Source organism: Pelodiscus sinensis, chromosome 3, assembly GCF_052426305.1.
Source record: "Pelodiscus sinensis isolate ZL-2025 chromosome 3, ASM5242630v1, whole genome shotgun sequence".
Taxonomy (NCBI): domain Eukaryota; kingdom Metazoa; phylum Chordata; order Testudines; family Trionychidae; genus Pelodiscus; species Pelodiscus sinensis.
In genome coordinates, this window is record NC_143054.1 from 183,257,830 (window position 1) to 183,266,985 (window position 9,156).

At 48.1% G+C, this 9,156-nt stretch overlaps 1 protein-coding gene across 1 annotated transcript; it reads right to left on the reverse strand.

The window, feature by feature from the left end:
- Window positions 1-7,452: 7,452 nt before the first annotated feature.
- LOC149525197 (uncharacterized) lies at window positions 7,453-8,858 on the reverse strand. The gene is made up of 2 exons (XM_089777526.1): window positions 8,673-8,858; window positions 7,453-8,288 (listed from the first exon to the last, which is right to left on the reverse strand). Exons 1-2 carry the CDS (start codon window positions 8,782-8,784, stop codon window positions 7,807-7,809), a joined length of 594 nt encoding a protein of 197 aa, XP_089633652.1. The 5' UTR covers window positions 8,785-8,858; the 3' UTR covers window positions 7,453-7,806.
- Between the last annotated feature and the right edge of the window lie 298 nt (window positions 8,859-9,156).

Sequence of the window (9,156 nt, forward strand, 5' to 3'; positions counted from 1 at the left end):
AGAAGAGAAGAAAGACAGAAAGATCCCCAATACAGGTAAGGTATTTACTGTATATGTTACAAAAGTCTCTGTGTCGCCAGTGGTGGTACTGGTGTTTGCGACCTTCTACCTTTGGGCCCTTAGGGAGGAACTGCAAGTGATCCTTCACAGTTCTGGTATGATTCTCGTTGGGCCTTCACCACAATGGAGTGTTTCAGGGACGATGACAATGTTATGGTTTGAGGCAGGTAGAGCTCAAACACCTCTGCTTGGTGTATCCCAGATCACCAGTGCTGAGCCTTTGCCACAGCGTGGTGTGGGAACCCACCACATTTGTGAATGATCCCTATGCCTTTTCCCTCTGTGACGCTGTGCTGCCCTCGCAGACACAGACCGGAACACTGACACCGCCACCCTTGGGGTGCAGTGCTTTTCTTTTAGAACCTTTGGCAGGTAAACTGTAAACTTGGGTAGGGTGGTGTGTACAATTTCAGGCTTAGTGCACAGGATTTGCATGCCTGGTGCAATTTTGGTACCGAGTGCAGACACTCAAGGTGGGAAAAGTTCAACTGTCCTGTCCAGAAACTCCATTTTTGTTTTCCTAAACTCCATTTTGTTTTCAGTTACTGATGGCAGCAACCGCTCCTTTAAGTGTGCACCTTACCCACATTCTATTTATAACAATTACATTGTAAACAAATCAACATTATAACACCACTCTAACATAAGGTACAAACGCGATCCGCGCTTACGAGAAGTGCGATCAAAGTGTAACTCAATGGGGTCCGAGTTATGAACACTTCGAGTTATGGCCAAGTGTTTGGTCTGTAACTCGTTGATAACTCAGGGAGAGGCTGTATCTGTCAGAAAATTAGAGTTTTCAAGTGCCTAAATAGGTCCGGGAATCATGGTTAAAGTTGTCTCCCCAAATCAAAATCTGAAATGGTGTCCCTGACTGTGCCCAAGTGATTGTAGCATTGAACCCACCAGTTGGATTTTTTTGTTTGGTCATTCTACAGACTGGGCAGATGAGTCATTTCAAATGTTCTTGCACCCCTCTGGAATCTTATCCTTCATTGTGGTGCTTATTTGAATTAAAAGCAGATTATGCCTGTGTGTGTGTGTGAGAGAGAGAGACTGGGAAAAGCTGGAGACTGCTTAGACTTCAATGCAGTCTAGCATCAAAGGCATAACAAGGAGCAAGGACAGGTAACAAGGACAGATTACAATTCTGTAGCACAGTACATATGTGTATGGTCCTAGAACATAAGAAGGCGAAGAATATAACTCTAATTTCAGTAAAAGCCAGCCTGATTTACACTGATATAACTGACAGCAAATTCGGACCTTGAATGTCTCAGAAGAGGTTATCCAATTATAGAAATGAAATACACAAACCTGACCTTTTCTCTTGTAGTAATTCTCTTCCTCATTTATTGTTGCTCACGTCAATACATGAAATGCAAGAGGTGAAACATCAGAGTCAGTGTTTTTGCCTCTTACAACAAGTTCATCTGAGCAGGAACATGAAGTTCCTAAGGGGACATTTTCAGAGGCTTTGAATGAGAGCAATACTTGACTTTTGTTCTTTTGAAAGTCTATCCAAGCTATTGCTGTCTGTTGTATAATTCAGAAGAGGCAGCATGTTGTTCGGATAGGTAAGAAAAGACCCCTCTGATGAATACTCCGTACTTATGGTGAATTAGTACAAATTTCAGGAAAGCTAGGAAGCCATGAATGCAACAGCCTGTTGTCAGAGATAGACATAACTATGGTAATGGCTGAACATAACCTAGGTAATGTTTCTGAATGCACTGTTGTTGAGCAGATAGTATACAAGGAAGAGATGTTTTCTCTTGTGAAAGCAGGCAGAGAACTCTTAGATATATAGAACACCAATAGGCTTTTCTGGTGTAGATGAGGTAACAGTTGCATAAAGATTTTTCTGTCCTAGATTACAGCAATAGAGAGCCACAGAATCAAGAGCAAAATACTAGACATGGCAAAATACTAGAAAACACAGGGTTATTTGGATTAGTTAAGACTAAGTGACGGTGAATGGAACATTTGGTAATAGCCTCAATCAGAAAAAATATGGTACTAGAAGCACTGATGTAAACTGCTATCTCAGTATTTATTTTTCTGTGTAGTCAGTACTATTAGACCAAAGTAATGGATAGTCTCAATTTTCTAAGAGGCAAGAGGCATTGCCAAGAAACAATGCTGACTGTGATTAAAAAGAAAACAAAATACACCGACATACAAAACTGACCATGCCAAACCAAACCTAAACCCCAACTTCACAACTTTGAGGCTTTCTGGAAGTTCTTCTCTTATTTGTAGCAGTTTTTACACTTAAACTAGGATGGATAGCCCAAGAGATATTGAATTATCATTTTTATAAATGATATTCAGCTTCAGTAACAATTGTTAAAAAATGAGTAATCTTGTGGCACTTTAGAGACTAACAAAAATATATATATATATATATATATATATATATATATAGTATCATGAGCTTTTGTGGAACTAAAATCCACTTCCGTGACTAATTATTTCTCTTTAGCATCTCAATTGTAATTTAAAAATCTGAACATTAAAAAAAATCGCAAGCTCTTGCATTTTCAGTTATTCGTCACGGCTTTGTCTACACTGCAGGGTTTTTGTGCAAGAACCTTTTTGCAGAAGTGATCCTCTGCAAAAACTTCTTGCTCAAAAGCGTGTCCACACCTCAAAAGTGAATTGCAAAAGTGATTTGCTTTTGCGCAAGAGAGCGTCCGTACTGCATGGACACTATTGCGCAAGAAATTTCTGATTGCCATTCATAGAATGGCCATCAGAGCACCTGTGCTTTTTCTGATAGGCTCTTTTTGCGCAAGAAATCCCTGTTGAGTGTCCACATACACCTTTTTGCACAAAAACTCTTGCGCAAAAAGGAGTTATTCCTCGTAGAAAGAGATATACCTATACTGCAAAAAGCCCTCTGTTCTACCATTCTACTGTACATTTTCTTGAGCAAAAACGTGCATGAGGTGTGGATGCTCCATGGGTTTTTGAGCAAAAACCTTGTAGCATTGACATAGCCCATGTGTTTACATCAGTACACTTCTCAGAAATAATGAAAAAATTACAATACTAAGAATACTAAGAAGATTAGACTATACAAACTGTGATGAATGCAGCATGACGAGTAGTCACCTATGCTTTTTGAAATGTATTTATTCATAACATTTTTGGTACAATATTGGTTGGATTTTTTTAAAATGTTCATCTTCCCAGTATAGATGAGCTATTTTTTACTGTGTGCTATGTGCCCCACTGACAAGACTAGGCAGCTGGGACACCTCTAGTTTTAAGAATCATAGGCAGTTGATAATGGCAGGGTGTGTTTATAGGAGCATCAGTGTACAACTCGGTGTGTGGTCAGGTCACACTGTGCTTTTCTTCTGAGATGTCACCTGCAGTCAAAAGTTGATGACTGGGAGCATTATCCTAGTCATTTTCCCACCATACCCACCACTGAATTCAAAAGGAAGGAATAAGGAAGAGTCAGGAATGATAACAGTGCTAAATATTCAAAGTGACTTGCTTGAGGTCACAAAGGAATGCTAGGACAAAGCTGGGAACATAACTGACTTTCCAAACAGGAGTCCAAACTGACACTTTCAACACAAGACTACTTCTAATACATTCCAAAATTTCACGTGTCCACTTGTTTTGGGTGTTTCAGTTTTTGGGTGCCCTCACAAGACACACTTGTACATTTGGCTTCTCCTACAAGGCTGTCCTTGTGACTTAAACAAGAATTTTTAAACAACAGAAGTAGAGACTACCTCCAAGAGTGCATCCCATATTTGACATAAGATCATGATGGGACAGGATGACTGGGTTTTTAATTAGTTTTGTGAGTATCCAAATTGGATATTTTTCAGTGAAGCTGATATTTCTAAACAAGGCTTTCTGGAAAGGGACCTCAGGTCCTAAAACTGTTGAGTAGGTTTTCTTCATCACCAGTTTTTTATGTATGTGATCATAAAAAGGGAATTGGGCATTATGACATTAGAAGCAGACTTTCTGGCAGCTTGGAGGAAACCTAGGATTTCTTAGAGTGAGATGATATTTTATGTGTCTTCTGTACCTAATAAAAGAAGTCTGTGACAGCTTTCAGCCTGAGATGTTTTTTTTTTCTGTTTCAAGAGTTAGATTTGTACTTTTAGTGCTGGCAGTCTCCAGTGTTGTCAGTGACATGTGTATTCTCTTTGTGTGCTGCACTGGCTCTGACCAGACAGCTTGGGCAGCAGACTTTAGTCAAAGTGCCCAGGAAACCCACAGATTTGGTTCAGTGGCAAATGTGTGTGACCAGGTTTATTGTCAATGTAACATGATGCTAATGCTATGGCTCAATGTTTACAGGTGCACTGACATGTACGTCTGTAACAATGGACTAGCTCAGTTAGCAGCAGGACTTTCCACTCCCCCTTAGGCCAGACAAATACATCCCCTCTGTGACTCCTCCTTTGTACATTGATACAAACAATATAACCCCTCTGACGTAGTTAGTTACCACGCTTTATCTTGCACTTGTTGGTTTGATCAAAACATCTCTCTCCATCACCCTGTCTGATCTTTAGGAGGGGTCAGAGTGTATAATCTCTGAGGAATGTATTTATACGATAACTTTGTATTGGGGTGTTCTGGTATCACCCTTCTGGAATGTATCGATGTGAGTATCCAGTGTCTAATACTTCTTAGGAGTGCCTACGTGTTTTTGCAGCACTAGCCCTATTCTTGCCAAGTTCATGTTCCAGACAGTGAACTTGTAGACAGCTGTTTTGTAACAGGGTATTGCAGGGTACTTATACTCAGTCACCCCGAATGAAAGGGGCAACATTATAGCCTTGCAGCTAAGTCTAAATAACCAGTTTTCCTCAGGGTATCACTTAAAGGTCAGAATCAATAGGACTATACTTCAGAACAGGACAGCAGGGCCCAGAAAGCAACATCGATGGACTTTTTCTTAGATTCAGGGCAGTAAGGACTAATGATCAGAGTCAATAGGACCATCTTTCAATGCAGGGAAATATGGCTCAGTGGCCAGAGTCTGTAGGGCTTCCCTCAGCTCCAGGGCAGTATGGCTGAATGATCAGAGTCATTAGGGTTGCCCTTATATGCAGGACAGTGTAGCCTAATGACTCAAGGAAGAGACCACCACCTAAGGATGGCATGGCAGCTGGGGAAAGGGGACTCAGGCCCTCCATATTCCACCAGGTTCCAGCCAGCAGTGAGTGTACGCACCACTGAGTTAGTGAGGATCCATACAAAATATGCTGACTCTGTTCCCAGTTTCACAAGTGGATCAATGTCTGATTCCCGTGGGCTACTTCCCACTTTTGTTTTCACTCTTTGTAGTCTGCAAGTTCTTCGGGTCCCTGGGAGAGCTGGAAGGTAAAGCTCTAGATGACTCCTCCTCAGCAGCTTCCATGGTATTTGCCTGGGTCTCAGTGGCTGTGTCTAGACTGCAGGCTTCTTTCGAAAGAGCCTCTTTCGAAAGCATCTTTCGAAAGAGGCTCTTTCGAAAGAGCGCGTCTAGACTACAATGCGCGGATCGAAAGATCGATCCGCTATTTCGAAAAAGAGCGTCCAGACTGCCGGACGCTCTTTCGAAATTGAAAGCCACCCGGAACTGCTTCTGCCAGGGCATGGGGGCAGCATTTCCTTCCGGGTGCTGCCTGCCTGCCCTTTGCAGAGACGCGTGGTGAGAGGGACACTCCTGAACACCCGTTGCTCTGCTCCTGCAGCTGCCTTTGCTGTCCCTTGAGGAATTTTGCAAGGCATTGCAGTGCTGCTTTGGAGTGCTCAGCTTCCTGGGACACCCCAGCAGCTTTTTTCTTTTGAGGTTTTTCTGCTTGCAGACCCTTATTTGTGGCATGGAGCCAGAGCTGCCCCTGGGCAGGCGATGGCCCCACACCACCATACTGCAGCTGTTGCTGCATCTTCGTGAGACAATCATGAGGCTCCTTCCCGAGCTGGACCCAGACCAGAGGGACGAGGGGTTCCCCCGTCCGGCAGCCACACTGCCCTTGCCTCCGAACTTTTTCGTGGACAGGCGTGTTTGGAGGTTTGACACCAGCTCTGACTGGTGGGACCGGCTCGTGATGGAGATCTGGGATGACCAAGACTGGCTACGGAACTTCCGCATGAGAAAGACCACTTTCCAGGAGCTGTGTACCTGGCTCGCCCCTGCTCTGCAACGGCAAGACACCCACCTGCGGCCCGCCATCCCCCTGGAAAAGAGGGTCGCCATTGCCCTCTGGAAGCTGGCAACCCCCGACAGCTACCGCTCCGTGGGACACCAATTTGGCGTGGGGAGATCTACTGTCGGGGCCGTCTTGATGGAGGTAAGTCATTGTCTGGGGACAGTCACAGTTTGGGGTGGGGGGAAGGGAGACTGTCAGGAAGGGCCAAGTGGAGTGGGAGTGGGAGGGAGCTCCTCCACTCACCCTGAATTGTGGGGGGGGGGGGGGTTCTGAGGAGGGGATTCCCGGGCTGTTTGTTTGAGAGGGAAGGTGGGCGGTGGGTTCTCCTCCTAAGACATAAGGCACCCCTTCTAACACTTTGTTGTCTGTCTCGTTCTGCAGGTGGTGAGGGCCATCAATTCGGAGCTGCTCAACAGGCTCATCTGTCTACCGGATCTGGACAGCGTCATGGCCGGCTTTGCTGCCCTCGGCTTCCCCAATTGCGGAGGAGCGCTCGATGGGACACACATTGCCATCCGTGCACCGCCCCATCGAGCAGCCCAATTCATCAATCGAAAGGGCTACTTTTCTATGGTCCTCCAGGCCCTGGTCGACCATCGTGGACAGTTTTCGGACATTTGTGTTGGGTGGTCAGGGCGGGCACACGATGCCCGCATCTTCAGGAACTCGTACCTGTACCGGAGGCTTCAGGAAGGAACATTTTTCCCCCATCGCCAGTTTGCGGTTGGGGATGTGCACATGCCGGTGTGCATAGTGGCTGATGCCACCTATCCCCTGATGCCGTGGCTGATGAAGCCCTACACCGGCCAGCTGGATGCGAGCAAGGAGCAGTTTAATGCTCGCCTTAACCGGGCTCGCAACCAGGTCGAATGTGCGTTTGGCCGTTTAAAGGGCAGATTCCGGTGCTTGCTCACACGCCTCGACATGGGGGAGACCAACATCCCCGAGGTGGTGGCCGCGTGTTGCGTCCTCCATAACCTCGTGGAGAGGAAAGGGGAGGCCTTCCTACCAGGGTGGGGGAGAGCTGCTGATGCCCAGGAGAGGCTCTTTGCCCAGCCCTGGACAGCTGCCATCCGCCAGGCTCACCGGTCTGCAGTTGGCATCCGGGAGGCCCTCCGGGACCAATTCTCCAGTGGAGGCCACTGAGTGCACTGAGGGGCTTCTGCCTGGGGACTGGGCCCTGGTCCCCAATAGAAGCTTCCCTCCACAACCCATCTCCTGACCCAGTTTGGACACATCACTTACACCAGGGTGTGTTTCAAAATAAAATGTTCTCTTTACTTATTTATAATTTTGTACATATTATCAAACAATGTGGCAAACATAACAAAATTTTTTTTCATTTTTGTTGTTGCCAAACTACATACAATAAACAAACAGTTCCTTTAACCCTTTGTTTGTGCTTTAACTGGGGTGATGGGGGTGATTGAAACCTGGAGGGGGGAAGGGGACTGGAAACCTGGAGGGGGGAAGGGGACTGGAAACCTGGAGGGGGGAAGGGGATCAGGTTGAACGGGGCTTGGCAGATTTCCCTTTCCTGGCTGGGCCTCGTGTTTGGGGTGCTCCCCGGCTACGGGATCGGGTGATGCACCTGTCGGTTGGCTGGCTGCTGGGGGGCTCTTGGGACGTGGAAGCCTGGGGGAGAGGAGGGCCAGGGGGAGAGAGGGGCTGGGGAGCTGGGGGGGCTGGGAGAGAGGGAGGTCCAAGGGGGGGAAAGGGCTGCTGTTGTGGAAGGGGGGTTTGGTGGGGTGGGGTCATGGGGTGCTGGAGGAGCAGGACCAGGCACAGCAGCAGGCAAGCCGCTGACCTCCCTCAGGGTGGCGTACAGCACCGTGCGCTGCAGGACCAGCTCATTCATGAGCCGATCACGCCACCGCTCCTCTGCCTCCGCCCTCTGTAGCAGGATGGCGTTCTGCTCCTGCACAGCCTCGACGTGCTGCCGGAGGATGTCGGCGTAGACACGCCTGTGTCTGCGGCTCCCATGTCTCCGAGGTGGAGATGGAGATGGAGGTGGGGCTGGGGTGCTGCGGCCCTCTTCCACGGCTGGTCCGGCTGTGGAGGAAAAGAAGAAGACACAATCAGTCCTATAAACTGGACTCTGTAGCACTTACAATACTAACAGGATGGTTTATTAGGGGATGAGCTTTCCAGGGCCAGACCCACTTCCTCAGATCAGAGTAACACAGCTACATTTCTATCACAATCAGTCATGTGTGCAACAGCTGTCCAAAAGGGCATGCCCTCTCCCTTGAGACAGGGGAAGCAGACATTCTGAAGGTCACACTGTGTGTGTGTGTGTGTGTGTGTGTGTGTGTGTGTGTGTGAGTGACCTGGGCATCAGCCTGAGCATGACAGGTTTCCCTTGTGCATCACCCACTGTGCACCCACCCACCTACCTCCCCCCCCCCGGGTGTGACACAAACTCACTGTACTCACCTGCTGCTTCCTCTCCCGCGCCAGATGACGCCTGGGAGGCCTCAGAGGTCTGGGTGACTGGCTCCAGGGTGAGGGTCGCCGTCTCCTCGGTGTCCTCCTCCTCTGGGCCCATGTCCCCGTCTCCAGACTGCTGTAGCTCCCGCTCTGGAGCGTCCACCACCGGGTCTGCCAGTCCGGACTGCACGAACCTCCGAGGTGTGCGTGCTTCTGCACTGCCACCCAGGATCTGGTCCAGCTCTGAGTAGTAGGGGCAGTAGTGGGGGGCTGCCCCAGAACGGGAGCTCTCCTCCCTGGCTTTGGCGTAGCCCTGCCGCAGCTCCTTCACTTTGGAGCGCACCTGGTCCTGGGTGCGGGGGTAGTGGCCCTTCTGGGCCAGGGCTTCAGCCATGTGTCCATAAATGTCGGCGTTTCGCCGCCGGCTTTTGAGGGCCTGTAAGGCCTCCTCCTCTCCCCACAGCTCCAGCAGGCTCTTTATCTCTGCGCC